The sequence below is a fragment of the Rhipicephalus microplus genome, chromosome 5, assembly GCF_043290135.1.
Source record: "Rhipicephalus microplus isolate Deutch F79 chromosome 5, USDA_Rmic, whole genome shotgun sequence".
Classification (NCBI taxonomy): domain Eukaryota; kingdom Metazoa; phylum Arthropoda; class Arachnida; order Ixodida; family Ixodidae; genus Rhipicephalus; species Rhipicephalus microplus.
In genome coordinates this window covers 53,439,121-53,458,513 of record NC_134704.1, presented here as the reverse complement: position 1 = coordinate 53,458,513, position 19,393 = coordinate 53,439,121, and the positions used below count along the sequence as shown (strand labels likewise).

Genomic DNA, 19,393 nt, shown 5'->3' with positions numbered 1-19,393 from the left:
CAAGGGCACTGGCATAGAGTGGGAGGGGATAGTTACCCCCCCCCCCCCTCCACCGCAAAAGAAATGCTTGTCAAGTTTTCACACACACATACAAACGCATGCACGAATATTCACAGAGTGTGGTTGAAAACGTTACCTTCTCGAAAGTAATTTCTAGCTACGCCCCGAGCTCTGTCGGCTTTGATGTCGGTTTCACCTAAGCTGCTGCTCCTTACTTTTAATTTCTCACCCCCCCCCCCAGCAGTGATTCTTTTGAAAAAAATATATGGTGACTATGTGCCAAACAAAAGGGGGGGGGGGGACAACGAAGGGGAAGTGTTTAAATGCGTGCAGGCCGCTCTCCCATGCAATCACATGACAGCGCAGCCTGGGAACTTATGACCACCCCAGCACATTGCACATATGGCTCGACCAGTCTCCAGTCTTCGTCCGGAGCAGTGACTGTCTGAGCGAAAGCTGTTACCGAGATCGTCTGCTGCGAAACGCTCCAGGCTAATTGAAACCACGCAGGGCTGGCTCTTCGAAGTGTACCTGAATCTAAGCGCGCGGCTGCCATTGCATTTCGCTCACATATGAAATGATGAGTTAGACGCCCTCTGGCGACTGTAGACACCCCTAGCGCGTCGTGCAAACACGCGTAGCGATACCGGAGGCCCGCAGAGACAACGCCCATCGTTCTCACCTCTCCCTGTCGAGCGCGATGATCCGTAATACGCGACACGCAAAAGGGGGATGATGCATTGTGTCGCCGCCGCTTGTCTATCAAGCGGCCACAGCCAGGCGTGGTCGATCTCGTGGATCGACCGTTTATGACTAAACCGTACCACCCGACGAGTACGACAGGACAAATGCTTGACGAGCTCGTCGAATGACAGAGAGAAACGAAAGGAGAGAGGAACAGTTAATAAATCATAGGTGAAAGGGCTTGGGAGCGATTCCTGGGAATAAAATGACTAAGATGACGATATATGTGGTCAATTACCCTTTCTACCAGGGGGTCCCGATATTGATGTCCCAGACTCCTAGTTTAACAAATATTAATAATAAGCACGGTCAAGACACAATATTAAGGGGAACTATCACGCAGTGAGGACAAGGAAAGTATAGCGGATGTCATTTGTACTAATTAGGGCGTGAAGTTTGAAAAAAAGTAAAGCGGAAGAATAGACAGCTTGCCGCGGGAAGGAACCGAACCGGCGACCTTCGAATAACACGTGCGATGCTCTACAAACTGAGCTACAGCGGCGGTTATCGCCCCGCCCACTTCATGGATTATATATGTTCACTTAAACCTGGGAGTGCTAGTCAGCACCGCTAGTACCCATAATGGCGAGTGTGGAACACTGTTGTTATGCTTTTAGCATGTGATCTTATTATGAGCCGGCGCTATTCGAGGTTCCTAATTGCATAAGTAGGCATGTTTACCTAACTAACTTTCGAAGCAACGAAACTGGCCGGAAAAGTCCAATGGCAAAGTTGTAGATCGGTTTTTAAAGCGCCCGATTGGAGTTTTGTGACGTTTTATGTATGAAATATTAATGTTTTTTTTTTGCGGACTACAGCTGCTCGCGAGATAAACAACAAAGTACTTCGTCACACGTTAATCATTTATTTATTTATCTATTTACGTATATGGCAAGTATTATAAAACAACCTCATTTCATCAAGCCAGATTTCTGCTGTGCCATCAGAGCTTTACTGTGAGAGAGTTAGTCTTTCTTCGATATCCTATATGTGCTGAGTGCGCACGTTTGAGGAAAAACAACTGCAATTAAAACAAGGCTTCCAGCTCCTAGTCCTATATTCCACTGGCAGTGTTGTAGCCATGGAAGGGGGGGGGGGGGGGGCACACCAGGCCCTTGCAACACCACCCCGCCCTAAACTCTTTCTCCATGGCATAGACAGCAAAAAAAATGACCACTTCAGTCCCCCGACTCCCCTTCCAGAAAATAAATTTTGCGTTTTCTCAGACACCGGCCTGTTTCACCGTTTGTGATGTGAAACTGCTGCGCGTCGGCCCAGCCAGTGACCTTTTCTCTCCTCCTCTATAACTTTCCTTCCCTTCTCCCCTTCCCCCAGTGTAGGGTAGCCTATTGGAGCTCAGCCCTGGTTAACCTCCCTGCCTTTCTCCTTGTGTTCCCTCACTCTCTCTCTCTCTCTCTCTGCCTACACCCCTACCCACTGGCTATTGTGGTTCGCCAGGCCCAAGTTCCTTCAGAGACAAGCGCCTGCCACGACCAATAGGTGTTTTCTTTATTGGCAATTAGCGGTGAGACGACATCGGCCTGACACTGTGTGTACTGGTAGGTTGTGTGCTCGATTGTCCGGGTGGAGTCACATCACTGACCTGCGTTGCCGCATTTTCCGAAGTCCATGTGGATAGGAATTGAAAGACGAACGCCCATTCCCGTTTGGAGCAGCCTTGTATGTGTTGTCACACAGCGCATATACTGACGAAGGGCCGTATCTACTGAACTGTGCCGGGTAAATATTTCGTGATCCACGTCGCCCTATTATTTTCTACATTTAGTGTTGCCCTTCGATTTAGTAGCTATAGTTTGCTTTGTCTAAAAATGTGAAATAGACTACCATTTGCTGCTGGTAACCATGATCATCTGTCTGCGAGATATACGTAGGATATGTGGGCTGCACTGTTTTTGCTGCTTCAGCTGTGGCTATCTACAACACCTTAGCAGCGTGGGTAAAAGGGACTGAGAGGGGAAGGGGGGAGGTGAGAAGAAACGTGTTTGCTAACTCTTTATTTGAGTACCACAGGCTTGTGCTCCGGCGTGTGATCGCGGACTGATTGATTGATTTGTGGGGTTTAGCGTCCCAAAACCACCATATGATTATGAGAGACGCCGTAGTGGAGGGCTCCGGAAATTTCGACCACCTGGGGTTCTTTAACGTCTATCCAAATCTGAGTACACGGGCCTACAACATTTCCGCCTCCATCGGAAATGCAGCCGCCACAGCCGGGATTTGATCCCGCGACCTGCGGATCAGCAGCCGAGTACCTTAGCCACTAGACCACCGTGGCGGGGCGTGTGATCACAGAGGCCTTATTTATATGAGGAGGGAAGTTGGCTGAAAGGGTGTGCATGACCCAAGCGACCCGTTAGTTGACTAGTATGAATTTAATTGTCAAAACATGATTTTTAGTGTGCTTCATCGTTCATTCTCGTTACTTCATTTCTTCTTGCACTTGGATGTCTATTGCATTCTGTTCGTAGACTAGTACACCGAGTTCGTGATTAAGGACAGATTTCCGTAACGTGACAGGACAGGGCCAGAACAACTAACTGGCTGTTCTTGCGACGAATCACGATGGTGTAGCTGCGTACGTTTTACGGGAATCCGTAACTAATCTTGTACGCAACGTACAAGCCTCAGTTTTCGTAAAGGTCTCGGACGGAGCATAAATGTCGCGTTTTTCACTGTGACTCTCCAGGAATATCCTTTTAAAACCGTATAATGGGCGATATTTGGGTTTGCGGTTTCGACATCCAGACACCAACTTTGGATCCGCTTTTGACGCATATGTATAACCCCAAAGAAATATCAACCGCAATGATGGGAAACTTACTGTCAAGAACTTTATTTCTTCTCTCTACACCAACCACTCAGGGCTCAGGATGCGAACACATGTGAACAAGAGAACATGGCTTGCAGCCTAGAAACCACGTACACGACACGTTCCTCACAAGCCCCGTACGCCTCATCCAAACGTGACGAGCATAACAGTGCGACGTCCGGATAACACACAAGACAATGTAACGCACATGTAAGACGAAAAGTAAAGAAGCACACACGTAACCCATTTGAACGCCAGGAGCTATAGTGAAACAGGCACTACAATACAGTCAAACTAACTGTGATAATTCAATCGGACTGAACCCATTCCTACAAGACACACCGATATTTAGAGGGAAAAAAGGGCTGATGTATTGATGTGGCGTTACACAAATTCTCCACGCACTCTGCAGTATTGTGTTTGCGTTCAATCAGAAGCCGCGTTCAACACAGCAGAACGAAGAAAATCTAAGGGGCAGCTTGCCCCACATGGCTTGCATAAAGCGATGGAGAAAAAAAAATAAAAACCACAATAAATTGACATGCAATAATTGACCATGAATATTAATGAGGAAATTAACGCTTAGCTGGTAACCGGCCGATCCTTTGCTCCCCTTGACCGCAAAATAACACGAGAACTAACCACGCCCACATTAATTCGCTGAACGTAATTAACCAAATGGCCGCCACACTGAAAAATGGCCTGTGCCAAGCAATATGCAACAAGGACGAGGTAGAATTGCAGATAATCTCGTTCCAAAACAACGGGCAAATGTTTTGGATGCAATCTTGCGAATTAACATGTATCGATCCTCAAAGGGGTATTGCCCATATATCGGTATATATACGGCCCAGTATATATTACACTACGTTGGCAGGCATTGTTTTGAGTAAGATACAGTTTACCTTGTTAGAATTGCGCTTGCGCACGCTTTGTTGTCTTTTTTTTTTAGTTATCATTCTGACGATTGAAAATAGGTTGACAGAACTGGAAGCGCATTTATCATCCTTTAAGTACCCGAATACCATTGACTATACGCGTATTTAAACTGTCAGAAGCGAAACATCTACCTCTTCCTTACACGGAAAGTCAGAGGTTTTCAAAGAAAATTGACTGAATTCGCGTCACTTTTTACGCATAAATATCGAAAAAAAAAGATGAAAAAATTCATTTGTATAGTCAGTTGTTCGTACGATTCATACCACGTTCTCTCATGCCCCTGAAGTTTTTTTTTTTTTTTGCAGTACATACGTCATCATTAATTATACTGTTAGTAAGCCACATGTAATCACAAGTTCTGTTTCTGTAAAGTTTCACTCTTATTTATTACATAGTAAGGATGACTGCGGCAGTAGGAAAAATGACGTTACAAGAAGCGAACAAGTTCGGAAGGCAGCTTCCATATCGATGCTGCAACTGAAGAACGTCACCACACGTTTGCAAATAATAATACAAACACGAAAAATGGTTGTAAAAGTACTAAGTGGTCTTACAATAACATCTGTTCATGCGTTGAAACGCGTACGAAGCTGTTCAGTAAACTAATAGCAAGAGACCATAATGAGTATGTAGAAAACATGTCACTCTCTTTGCTGAGAACAAGCGTAACATAATGTTGGCTTGGATATGTACACATTCTTGGTGCGATGAGACGCGCGCAAAGGCAGCCCGTCTATCGCAGAGAAAAACACAACTTATAAAATGGAACAACAACAAAACCACATAACACGACGTAAAACACACCGAGAAAGAGACGTAACAAAGAGTAATATCGTCCACTGACGTTCAGCACCCTTGCCATAGCGATGCCTTCACAATAACCCCCCCCCCCTCTCTTCGTGACGCGAATAAATTATGAGAATATCGCAACCACATTAAAGAACAACACTGGCAGTAATAAACAGGCTGACAACCACAAAGGAGCATATAATGTGAAAAAAAAAAAACCGTGGTGAACGTGACAGTCAAAGTTGCATAACATACACACCTGATCCCTGGAAAACGACAGACGCCGGCAAAACAATAATAAAAAAGTGCGACATTTGTTTGAGTAAACAGCGATAGTTTTAGAGTTGATATAAGCACTTGAATGTCTTAAGTAGGTTCTTTTTGACATACATAATCATTAACACTCTTTGCAAACACATAGACAATAACAGTATGGGAAAAAAAAGTATCGGTGGCAATATCAATGTTACGGTGAGTCAAACAACGTACTCGCAGTCGTATGTCAGCATGGTGCGGACAGCCTTATGAGCGCCAAGCGTGCATTGTAAAAACAAACCCTGCATACGATCATTCAGTATCGAAGCAAATGAGAAAAAAAAAACACCCTTCTAGTCCTTATTAGTTAGTCAGTCCCACACAAATAAGTGCGGTACACTACGTTATTATTGCGGAAACAACATGGTCCATTCACTGGAAAACACGGAAGTATTACGCTGAAAAAAAAATCACAACGTTGCCAACAATGGCCAATAAAATAAAGAAAAGCGCGAGGTTGCGAACAATGGGAAAACGAGGAACTACCATTGGGTCAATGTTAACCGAATTTTGGACCGGTTAGGCCTTAGATGGATTCAACACGAGCTCCCCTTGCCGGTGGTAGCTGGTAAGAGCCGAATATCGAGGGACACGTTTATTCTGTGCGCCCGAAAATTGGCAGGCGCCAACATGAATCGCCATGCATCTGTGTTGATTTCTTGCCGAGCTCAAATATAGTCTCTCCATTGAAACGTGATGGACCTTACGGCTAATTTCTTGCAAGGTCTACAAAGTGGTCGCAACCACGGCCAGTTATATATAGTCTGTTTCTCCCCAACTCCAAAGGTTCCTTATTGGTTCGGAGGGACATTCGTCACTTCTAACCAATGAATGAATGCTCTTTGAAGACAGGGTGTGGCTAAAGCCAACGTTTCCACCTGCCCCTCCCCTCGGTCACTCCCTGTCCAAAGCTTTCCGTTTCAGTTCTTCAAGGCTCGGTCCTGTGCTGAACTTCATCCTTGTTTGCAATTACGAATCAACGAAGGAACCGACGCCTGAATTCAAGAATTAACCCCTCCCTTTTCATTAGCGAGTTTACTTAACATACATATATAAACGCGAGTGCGAAGCTAAAACAGCAAATGAGTACACTGTGAAGAAAGTTGCCAGGCTTTCGGCCTAAATATCCGTGACCTCTGAAAGCAACCGTAAATGATTTGTAGTTCATGAGCGCAATAACGTGTTACAGTAAAGCGCTCCGAGCAACATGGCGAGGGTAACTGTAATACTGAATCTCGAATTCGTGCTTTACAATGTGAGTGTGACGGCGATATTAATCAGCCTACAGTCACCTCCACGTTGTGTCAGTATATAAGAAACGAGTATAAATGACTGACAGCTTTACGCTTGGGTTAAGATTAGAGCGAAAACGCGCTGTAACCACAAGTATTTGTATTGTAAATACATAGAGAGTGTGGCAGTAGTTTGGCTTTAAAGCGGGTGAGCTTATCGCGAGTTTTCATTTCATTGCTCAGCGAATGAAAAAAAAAACAATGGTCATAACTTATGTTTAGCAATGTATATCGTAAAATATGCATTGAAATAAACACATACGCGAGACATTTCGTCACATGACGTCTCTAAACGCTGAGTGTGAGCACAGGTCATATTACACTTCTCCAGATGTTAGATTACAACACTTCGATGTCTGTGAGCCTTTGCGAATGTTTCGTGCAGGAGTTTAAAAGCAGTGACGAAGTCTTGATGTATGCCGACCACAACGACTCAGCTGCTGACTTTACATGACTGATCTCGCAAAGCCATTAAGCTGTAAGAGGCACGAATGAAGTTTTTTTTTTTCGGTCAGGCCATGATGTTTCAATGTGGCACATAGGAGGAATGTTGGGAAAACTGAAACACCTGTCCACGTTTACATTCTTTACAAAAAGAATACATTCGTACCCAGGTACCAAAGTATAAAGAAAACGATTGATGGACTGTCTTCAACAAAATGGCAGAGCTTAAATCAGGGTTCGAGCAGTGCCGTTCAAAGGCGCAACACCGCGGCTTTACCGGGGTGCTGTGTTTCTTTTTTTTAACGATTCAATTTTTTTAGTGTTTGCTTCGTCATTCGATCGCGATTTCACGTCGCAGTGACAATAGCAGATAATATGGACAGAAACAGTGTCGAAGAAAACAACAGTGGTTGCAAACTATCCTTCAATATATATTACCTTATCAGGTTAGTAGTTGTAACAGTAGTAAAAAACATAAACCTTCAGCGTACACAAAACCGCACGTGACAACTACGTCATCAAGGGAGTGTTTCATGGCCCGTCTTCGTGTCGTTATTCTCAAGGCATCTTAGAGCAAATCTTGCAATGAAACCATTCGTAACCGACCAGAAAGCCCGCAGCAGCCACGCGAGCCAATCAAAACTGAGAAGATGGCGGGCTTCGACAATGTACTCACATACGTACGGCCTCCACATGGAAATTCCCGAAAGTTGAAAACCACAGTCACGCCAACACAACGTTTCCCATACAACGTTCTTCCATACAACGTCCTGGAGGAAAGTCTGGTGCTGTGAAAGAGTTAATTGGCAGTTCGGCAAGTAAGATTATGTGGTAACGATGCTTAGAGTACTTCAGTTTTAACTTTGTCTTTTGGTTTCAAATGGCTCCGTGATACTGTAAACTTGGCTCCAACATACTACGCTACAAGTAAAACAATCCACAAGGAATGTTTAGTTATTTGCGTATTGGCTTTTCCCGTTGCAGAGCTTAAGGAATGACAAGTATTTCTGAAATCTGGAAATACGCGAATAAATAGCCTTAAAAGAAAGTTAGAAAGAAATATGCAGGAATATGAGACAAATCCAAGTACTGTAACCATCATTACCATGGTGTATATAGACAATCGCAGCACCAGAATCGCCTCAAGCAAATCATGCATCAAGCCATGATTTACTCCTCCCCGTCTTCATCCGCATTGTGAACGGCAGCACGAGCTCCGAACCCGGTGCCGCCGCCACCACTGGAAAGCTCGGACGGACCTCCGTGAAAGCCCTCGTTGACGTGGCTCACAGCACTGTGTTCCTCAGGCGGCTTCCAGGTCGAAGACGAGGCGGCAGCGGCGGCGGCACCTTCGGTATGGTGGTCTTGACTGTTGGACACCGGAGGTGGGGGTCCGTACGGCTTGGTGAGGCTCACGGGCGTCGCGTAGTCCGGCTCTTTGTCCGCCGTCAGCGGCATGCAGCTCATGTCTTCGTGGTGGTCGGCGCCGGGGCTTCCGGGCACCTTGATGTCGGGAACGTCCAGGTCGTGGTTGTCCAGGCACTGCGTGGTCGAGCCCGAACCCCCGGGCCCATCGTCGTCGCAGTCCTTGTAGTTGAGCACGGGGTATAGGCGGCCGTGCTTGATGTTCGAGTTGGCGTTTATCATGCCATAGTCCTTGGAGTCCGAGCAGAAGCGCTTGAAGGCGACGTACAGAGCGATCAGCACGATGCTGATGCCGACGAACAGTACGATGCCCAAGATGATGCCGAAAATCATTGCGGCGGCTGGGATTGGGACTTAGCGGTCAGCAGGAGGGGCAAGCGTGTACCTGCAAGGAGCCAACAGAAAACACAGCGTCACGTAAGCAAGTTAGCAGCATTTTCTAAGAGTGAAAACAGCTGCAAGAATCTTTTCTATAGATGGGCTATGCTTTCGCCGAGGTACTTCAAATACAATTTTGATTTATCTTCGGTGAGAAAACCAAGTGCAACCAGAGATCTGGTAGGCATGCGATACGATTGATCAGGCTACTTCCTAAACATGTGAAGTAGTTGGCTGCACGTGAAGCGTCAGTGTGGAGAGTGCTAAAAAGCAGAGAGTTAAAAATTAAAAATAACAACAAAAGCAGCAAGCGAAACATGCGAAAAGCGAGGTCGAACCAATAGAGCTCTTCAGAGAGCCAACGTGAAGTCAAGCCCTCACAAAAGGTAGCTGCTTGTGAGGTCATGCACTATTCCGCCATAGAATGCTGAAGCGCGAACAATTCGTTACCATAGTTATTCCATAGACACACGTGTCCTGCATTTATGGGATGTCCTTCAAGAAGGCATTGTTCACACGTCCCCTAGCCGTCGTCTGAGCCGACGTGTCCGCCACAACTCCGGCGTCGTGTTCGTCCTCTGCCGTGAGGTCGCCCGCACCGGGAAGCACGACACCGTCGTCCACACTGTCACCCCGCCAGAGGGGCCTCGTGTCCACTCGAGGCGCATGGTCCTTGAAGAGACCCACGGGCATCTGCAGAAGCTTCGGCCTCGACATGAGCACGCCGTCTCGGTCATCGTGGTTCACGTCATGCACAGAGAACGACGGGTCTGGTGTCTTGGTGATCTGCGACGAGACACCGCTGTCTGCTCCGGCCGACCTCTCCGGGCGGTCTCGACTGCGCACGAAGAACGGATTGCCCACGTCCTCCTCTTCATCTTCCTCTCGAACACTTGGCATGGGGGGTGCCGAAACGTGAGGAGAATGAGGAAGCTGTCCGGGAGGAGGAGGCTGCCCCGGAGGCGGCACGGGTCCATGAACGTCGCACATGTGGACGTGGTAGGCGCCCGGGTTCTGCTTGCACGGCTCGTTGCACTGGGGACAGGGCGGGCACTGCTGGCTCCGGATCTTGTTCTGGAAATGAGCCCGGCGCTTGGCTCGCTTGGAGGCCGTTATGCAGACAGACACGCAGAGGACGATGATGACACCTATGGAAATGAAGATGAGGGCTCCAAGGAAGATGGCCATTCCCGGACCCGCGTCACCCAGGAAATTGTTTTCGTTTCCGTCTTCATCGGAATGCGGCGTCTTTTCGGTCGCCGTACCCGACGTGTTGTAGGCAGTGCTGTTGGCAAGGCTGGAAGGCGACGTCGCACTCGGCAGGGTCACCGTGCTGGTTTCCATTTGCCCTGGTGGAACCATTAGCGGGCCGCTGCTTGTCACGTTAGTTGCAGCCATGGTAATTTCTCTGGTAAGCTGAGTGGGTTAGTGCATGAGATTGGCGTAGTTTGCGAGGCCAGAGATAGAAATGCAGATATAGATAGAGCTACAAGATGCACCTGGAGAGAGAAAGAAGAGAAGAGAGCAGGAAATGGTAGTCTCTGTATCAGAAAAGAGGTGAGCGAGAGAAAAGAAGATATATTTCATTAATAAAGCACGAGCGATCCTCATTTCTTTGGAGGTATTTGTATTTTTGCAATGTGCTAAGGTACTTGAAATGGTGATGTCTCGATGGAGATACTCTGGTCTCGATGGAGATACTCTGAGAGAAAATCCCTTTTCTTTTCTGTCTTTGCATATACAACGAATGCCGAGATATCGCTTTGCTGTCGTACTGAGAAAGAGCCCATTTATTCAGTTAGTATTGGTGCACCTATACGTGTAGATGCGACATTATACAACCTCCCCACATCGTGAGTCACTCTGTCACCACCGTTTAAAACGCGAAACCACACAGGACTTTCGCAACAGACATACGCAGGATTGAAAAGTTTTGATTGCATGCGCACCACCAGTGTTGCACCAAGTTAGTACAAATAGACTTATTCGTAATTTTGTATGGGCCAAAGTAAAATAATGGCGTAGTACATTCTGAGTTCTCATAGAAACGCTGCCACATGATGCAGTATATCTGAGGAAGAAAGGAATACAAGCTTTTGTCTGTAAACTTTGAAATGTAAGTTTCAGTTCGCAAGCTTGCCTAATAATGCGTGACACTCCAGTTTTTCTTATTCAGACTAAACATCGTTAGGTTGGTGTCAAAACATTTCTAACTTTGTTTTTCGTCTTTGAAAGTCCACGCGTGCATGTTGCGGAAAAATTATGCGCTCCCAGCATGCAGGAAAACCTTCACGATTAACCGTAGAGTTAATGCGCCTGCATAATAGATGCATTTTCAGAAGGCAAACTGAAACACCGGTGGCCTGTGTTTGCTTTTTCGTTTGATCACTGACCTTGTGATAGCAAGCCGGCTTCAACGCTTGGTTGGTGCGGCTGTTCTCAAGCACTCGCGCGCACGCACGCACGCACACACACACACGCACTCACACACACACACACACACACACACACACACACACACACACACACACACACACACACACACACACACACACACACACACACACACACACACACGCACACGCACACACACACACACACACACCCACACACACAGTTCATTTTGCGCTAAACGCCTTTCCGCATAGAAACAGCTCGCGCACGTTGACAGTGTATGCTCGCCTGTGGCGAGGCCCCCGGTGTGTGTGTGAGAGAGAGAGAGAGAGAGAGAGAGAGTACCACCCAGTCACGCTCGCGTCTCCGTGAATAGCTACAGGAACAGCACAGTGACTCGTTCAGAATGAGCAAAAAAAAGTGTACCACCAAGGTCAGAGCCGTGAAGGGAGGAGTGGGGGATTCCAACCCGGGTTTGACCCTTCACTGAACCACCCTCTTTCTACCTTTTTTTTTTTCTCTCTGTCATCCTTTACCCGACAAAAGGCAAGCATTAACCCTCTCCTCAGTGTTCCCTCGCTCTCAACCTTTACCTGACAACGAGCTCACTCGGCCACGCTGGGGCAGCGGCAGCAGCAGGGAACGGCAATTAGTGATATTGGGGTTAAAAAGGAAAAGAGGCGCGCCAGTCAGCGCGGCCAAGCGTGTTTCCCATTCCCGGAGAGAAAGCGCACTGAGGCCGTGTCGAGGCTGCGGCGGCGGCTCGCATCTGATGACCTCGACGATGTCGCCGGCGCGAAACCAACTCGTGCGCCATGCAACGCTTCGCCAAGCAAGGAAGAAGACCCACCGTCGTCGCTGGTTCAATTCGTTGCTACGCTCGCCCACATCCCCCTTTGCTCTCTCTCTTTCTCACACACGCACACCGATGCTGGCTCAATCATTTTATCTTAATAGTATTCATTTTGTTTGTACTTTAAACATGCTTCGCAAGCAGTAAGAAACAGCAGCAACACAGAAAAGAGCCATCTTTTCTGCGTTCCTGCTCTTTCTGCTCATGCAGCATGTCTAAAGATCATATAGTAATAACAAGGATTTATAATTTATTTGTCCCAAAACAGCAATATGATTATGAAGAACACTTTAGTAGAGTTATGACCATCAACATGAGTCTAAGTACACACGCCTCTAGCACATCGCCACCACAGAAACACGGCCGCCGCGGCATGGGTTTCATCCCGTAACCTTCGGGTACGTCTAAAGTTCAAGTATGAACCAAACAGCCTGCAATGAAGTCTTTGCTGCAACCAATTTCGTTTATATGTGCGCTTAACTTGCTATCTTTCCGCTTAGCTGCGATGGACGTAAAAACCTACAAAGCGGAGTCGTCCTCGCCGCTCGCGGCGTGGCGCGATTTCGCCGTGGAAACCGCGCGTTGGTGTAAACGGGGTCGAGCTTGCATGGCGGCCTGCGGTCACACAGCGCGCCGGCCACACGTGCATGAAACCAGCGTCGGTGCGGTGTTGTGGCCTTCGCCGACTTGTACGACGCGGCGAGGGCCCCCAGCTATCTCTCTTCCTCCCTGCACATGCTTAAAATTCATGCCGTAATTCGCGACTCCGCGCCCGTGACCCGGCGTTGGATCGCGCCGCTGCGTGGCCGCGTTTCCGGCGCCGGAACGGCAGAACTGTTCTTGCCTGCGGTCGGCGTGGCTTATACAAAATGCTCGCCTGCGTAATGAGAGAGGCTGGCCTGCAGCACGGCTTTACGCACAGCTTTGTGCCGCGGTGGTCTATATGTGCATTGTTGAGGCGCTATAGAGAGCCGACCAGAAGGTCGCGAGAGCGGATCCCGACTGCGGCGGCCACATTTCCACGGAGGTTGAATTCTAGAGGTTCGTGTGCTTGCGCGTAGGTGCACCCTTAAACAAACATTGGTGGTTGAAAAGGCTTGCGGTGTCAGCTATACGCACTGTCGTGCAACAGGCAGCGTCTTCCAAGGCTAGATAAAGGTTAGTCACTGCAATGGTCGACCGAATGTCAACAGTGGTAAGTCAACATGAAAATCAGTCAGAAACCAATCCTTCACATATCAGTCGTCACTGAACGACACATGTGAAAGCAGTGTATCACACCCGTGCTTTGAAATTATGCGCGAGAAGGCTATAAAATTTTCGAGAATCCCGAAGGGTCGGAATTGATGTGCCCGCTTAGTGAAAGGAACAAGAGAGAGAGAGAGAGAGAATAAAAATAGGAGGCTGGGAGGTTAGCCGGCGCTGAACCTGGTAGGCTGCCCTGTACTGAAGGAGGAAGAGAAGGAGAAGATAAGTTACAGTGGAGGAGAGACACTGTTCCAGACGACGCAGAAGCTTCGCGTTTGATGTCGCAAACGGTATCCTTGAGATAAAGCACCAGCGCTTTCGTTGCCTTTCACAACTGTGATGGGCAGCCCCATAGTCGCAGTATTTTGTCGACAGTGAAAGCACTTCCGCCCAGTTCATTTAGGGCAGTGCAGAAATGAAGCGTCTCGTCTGTGTGAGTCGGGCCGTAACAAAAAAGATGCTCAGTAGCTTCACCGACGGCGCAGTCGTTGCGCCCGGTGTCGTCGGCCACCTCAAGTGAATGCTACACGTCGACGCAGACGGCCCGACATGTACCCTTCTCTCGGAAAAGAACATTAAACGAAAAATTCAGTTTGCCTGTGCTTATCAGCCACCATTTTATTACAGCACCAAGATGAGCCGTGCTTCCTTAATGAGAGCCTCGATGAGAGAAAGAGAAGGGGAGAATGGAAGAGATGCTGAGGCGAGGAGGAAATACCACGACGTGAAGTACTGGAGTGACCACAACGTCATAGACGTCGGCACAACGCCAGATGGGGTTACCTTTCTAGTCGGTGAAAGTCAACTGCACTCTATTCTAAACGATCAAGCAACTCAGCAGGTTTTAAAAATTGCTTTATAACGACGCAAATACGCAACGAACATCATCACGCAAGTACAGAAACCGGTGACATCAGTTTGAATGGCGATTTACGTATACAGTTATTGGGGCCATGAGGATCTTTAATGCGATCGCGTTCACATAGGCGACCTAGATCCCCGAATTTTCGCTCGTCGACAGTTCGTCTGCTAGTCACCATCGTCATAATAATCATCATTGTCCTCTGCTTATCCCCTGTTCACTGCAAGACGATGGCCTCTCTCAACTATATTCAAACCACCCTGCCTTACGCGAGCTGATTGTATTTCGTGCCTGCAAATTAGTTGAGACGACAGGAATGGTATAGATTAGAGAAACTTTATAGAAAAAAATTATTTAGGTCCACCGGGGCGTGAACTAGCACGTAGCGGGCCACTCCCACGTCGGGACAGATAGGCCTAACCTCTCCGTCACGCCATGGGCCCGTTGAACTGCCCATAGCTGAGTCCTTAAATCCGTATATTGCGTAGCACAGCATCCCACTTGGACGACGTGATTGGTTAATTGATATGTGGGGTTTAACGTCCCAAAACCACCATATGATTATGAGAGGCGCCGTGGTAGAGGGCTCCGGAAATTTCGACCACCTGGGGTTCTTTAACGTGCACCCAAATCTGAGCACACGGGCCTACAACATTTCCGCCTCCACCGGAAATGCAGCTGCCACAGCCGGGATTCGAACCCGCGACCTGCGGGTCAGCAGCCGAGTACTTTAGCCACTAGACCACCGCGGCGAGGCATGAACGATGTGACGTCTTCAACCCGTAACGCAGGGCACCGCCAGAGTATGTGGTCTAAGCTGGTAAAGTTTGAGCATAGCACGCACGTCTGACGCCTGAATTGCCGGATAAATTTTGTGCAAGAATGCGGAATGTTGAACTGCCCATAGCTGAGTCCTTAAATCCGTATATTGCGTAGCACAGCATCCCACTTGGACGACGTGATTGGTTAATTGATATGTGGGGTTTAACATCCCAAAACCACCATATGATTATGAGAGGCGCCATAGTGAAGGGCTCCGGAAATTTCGACCACCTGGGGTTCTTTAACGTGCACCAAAATCTGAGCACACGGGCCTACAACATTTCCGCCTCCATCGGAAATGCAGCTGCCACAGCCGGGATTCAAACCCGCGACCTGCGGGTCAGCAGCCGAGTACTTTAGCCACTAGACCATCGCGGCGAGGCATGAACGATGTGACGTCTTCAACCCGTAACGCAGGGAACCGCCAGAGTATGTGGTCTAAGCTGGTAAAGTCTGAGCATAGCACGCACGTCTGACGCCTGAATCGCCGGATAAATTTTGAGCAAGAATGCGGCACTTGGATGTGCCCCGACTTGAAAGAGTGAGCGTCAATGCCTGAGGCCTCTTCAGTTTACTGTGCATGCAGTGGCGGATACTTTCGCCTCCTCAGATAAGAGTTCTTAGCCTATAAGTTTATTGTACGTCGTTGGGGGATCTTTGTTGTCCAGAACCTCATCGCCACGCTGTACAGTAGCTATACGTGGTCGACGACCCCTCGCGCAGCTCTGTGGGCCGGCCCGTTGAGGTTGGACGGAGCACCCTCGATCTGTCTTATGTGAGCAGGGAACCAGACGATTGCGTGTTGCTGGATGCCTATATTATAGCCATAACCCGACACCCGGAATAACAGGCCAGGCTATAAGCCAGGTTATAAACACGAACATTGACAACGAGTGATGCACAAAACCATCATCACATGGTGACGTCACGGTGACGTCACATATCGCAAAAAATTTATGTCATCATCATGACGTAACATAACGTCACTTCGCACAAGAACGTCATCACGTGACATCGTCGCTTGGCCAAAGGTGGGCGGGCGGCCGATTACGGAGTCTGCAAGACCACGTTACGTATACAGCAAACTTTCGGAGGGGGGCTGGGCAGGCGCGGAGCCAGAAATTTCTTTTTTTTTGAGGGGGGGAGGGGGGCACCTCTGTGATTTCCAGGAGGACACCCCGGTTTCGCTCTCTATGCTATGGCGAAAAAAAAATCGCGGACGGGAGGGGGGGGGCTGCCCTCCCCCCCCCCCCGCGTCCGCTATATTTTTTTTCGCCATAGCATAGAGAGCGAAACCGGGGTGTCCTATATGAAATCAAGGGGTTAAGCCCCTGGCTACGCACCCGCAGACCAATACATCACCCAAGAAAAAAAGAAGAAAAGGTTGGCTTTCGCCTTTTAGGCTGTTTTAGCCGAATTATAAGAGACCCTGTGAGTTTTTTTTTTTAATTTCTTCGCTACGCCAGGCCTTTTGTCACATCGTCACTGTTTAGCGTTCCTGTTTAGCGGATCTGTTATCGTTCCTTCTTATGACGTGAACTGATCAAATCCTTTTTGTGTTGTTTTGTTTTCTGTCAGTATTAACTAGGATATCGGCTATGCCACCGCTTACTTCACTATCTTCCTGTCAGTTAGTACTACTACGCCAACAATCTTCAGCTCGAAAATTAAAAAAAAAAAACGAGAAAGAGACGTTCACCCGTGTGCTCGCCGGAAACCCGAAACCGCGTAAAAAAATGCGTTCTCTGAACAAGTGGAGTCTGTTCAACTGAAACTACGACGTGCAACAAAACTATGTAACGAATGCGCCAAACCACGGTTGAATCATGCGAACTTGCGACCTGTTCTATCCTCGAAACCTCACGCGTTCCAAGTATTCAGACTGCAACACCCACGTTACAGGTAGTCATTCCAGGCCAACAGAGATCTCAGCAGAAAAAGAAAACAAACCAAAGGGCCAGCAACCTCGTATCACGAGACTCTCCACAGAAAAAACGCTGCGTCAAACAGTTCGGGCGAAATCGTTTTGCACGTTTAACGATGCCAACAAGTACACTTGTACACACGCCCTAACTGTCTTAGCGAGAATTCTCATGACGAAGACGTTGCCTCCTTTCGGCGCGAATCCCGTGGCTCGGCAGTGTTGCGATGACGTAAGCACCGCACATCGTGGAACGCAACGCCCTGTTCCTTCCTCTGCAACCAGAGAAAGGCGTCGACATCGCCCAACAACAGCTTCGAGACGAGAAGAGCGCTAGCTCGAAACGAGAAGGCGACCGCGGTCCCGTACGGGCCCCGCCGGCGACACAACGCGACAAGGAAGATATATAGACCATCTCGGCCACCCCTCACCGAGATTGTGCCGCGGGGTCAAGGCGAAAAGCACCCTTTTGTCAACGAGTCCGCGTTGCACGTGACCGCCGCGCGCGCAGTGCACGCAGCGTGCCAGACCCTGCGGCCTGTGGGCACACCCGTCTGGCAACCCTCTCTCGGTCAACAACTGAGCGCGTGTGTTTCTCCTCCGACGACGCGGGGCAACGTCCGTTGTTCCCTCAAACAAGTTCTGCAGGCCATCGCCGCGGGCCGTACACACGCAAGCCCAGTCCCCGCGAGCTCTCTCTTCTCTTCTTCCCAAGTTTACCCGAGATGTTATACCAACTCGCACAGATCACCGTGTTAGTCTCTCTGTAGTTTCTTTTTTTCCCCAAACAACGGGCACACCCCACCTTATCGGTATCGATAGCACGAACCCCTTACATGATTGATTGATTTATTCGTGGGGTTTAACGTAGTGGAGGGCTCCGGAAATTTCGACCACCTGGGGTTCTTTAACGTGCACCCAAATCTGAGCCCACGAGCCTACAACATTTCCGCCTCCATCGGAAATGCAGTCGCCGCAGCAGGGATTCGATCCCGCGACCTGCGGATCAGCAGCCGAGTACCTTATAGCCACCAGAACACCGCGGCGGGGCCCCCTTACGTGATATCTTCCGGACCTCACAACACCGCATGAATGCTGTTCGTAATAACTTTTAAGCTGGGCGCCCACTGCTGATTATCGCGGAGGCACTGTCGGGGCTGTTGATGGTGGTGGTGGTAGAAATATTTTGTTATAGAAAATGTACCGGAAAGTTGCGGCATATTGCGTGATTGACTGGCCAGATCCTATTCCGGGATGCCAAAGGAGTTGGCCGCTGCTCGAGCACGCCTCACCAAGGAGCGGTGGCGCCAATCTGTGACACCAGCCGGTGTTTTCATTCAATTTACTGGCATGCCGGACGCCCGACACGCTTCGAGAAGTCGCCAGCCTCGTTTTCTTCCTACATTTCTTGATAAAATTACAAGCATGACGCGTAAAATCAGGCACGGGCTCGGCCACTCACTCTCTAGCTCACTCACTTCTTTGTAACAGCCCAGCCTTGTGGCCGACGTAATACATCGCCAAAAGCGTTAGTATACGCAACTTTATTTTCCGCGAGAAGCAATGACCGACACCATTACGTGTTAAAACTGCTTTTGTACGAAGATAACTTGGGTTGGTTCTACCCATACATCTTTTATGTACATAATATAAACGTCTGGGGTTTAACGTCCCAAAACTAATGTTTGATTACGATTATGAGACGCCGTAGTAGAGGGCTCCGGAAGTTTTGACCTTCTGGTGTTCCTTAACGTGTACTGTCATCGCACAGTACACGGGCCTCTATACCATTTCGCCTCCACCCAAACGCGACCGCTCCTTCTTGTCTCTGTGTCGTCGTTTTGTTCTCGCGCTATAACTATCGTGACGCCACGGCCGGGATGGAACCCGCGAAGACCGAGTTATTTTGTTTACATATCGCTTGTACAAATGCAAGGAGGGTGAAGGGGGGGGGGGGTACTTCACTGCGCAACGCAACAGATGTTGCGGAACCACATTGAGAAAGCAGTAAACGACAAAACGAAGTCTAAAAAAATATCCCCCCCCCCCCGCACCCCCGCCGTCTATCCGCGTCTCAAGGTCTACTTTCCGCTTTCGACCACTGCCGTGTACATACGGAGCTAGACGAATACCGACT

At 48.6% G+C, this 19,393-nt stretch overlaps 1 protein-coding gene across 2 annotated transcripts in view; it reads right to left on the bottom strand.

Annotated features, from left to right (window-relative positions):
* Positions 1 to 3,571: 3,571 nt before the first annotated feature.
* LOC119174547 (uncharacterized) overlaps positions 3,572 to 19,393 on the bottom strand; it is a 35,145-nt gene continuing 19,323 nt past the window's right edge. Inside the window, exons 2-3 of one of the 2 annotated variants that reach the window (XM_075895473.1) lie at positions 9,607 to 10,655; positions 9,024 to 9,163 (exon numbers count right to left, since the gene is read on the bottom strand). In XM_075895473.1, the coding sequence (XP_075751588.1) occupies positions 9,640 to 10,554 (915 nt within the window). In that variant the 5' untranslated portion in view covers positions 10,555 to 10,655 and the 3' untranslated portion in view covers positions 9,024 to 9,163; positions 9,607 to 9,639. Of the gene's footprint in view, positions 9,164 to 9,606; positions 10,656 to 19,393 lie in introns of both variants that reach the window. The other variant, XM_037425495.2, reaches the window with a different exon arrangement.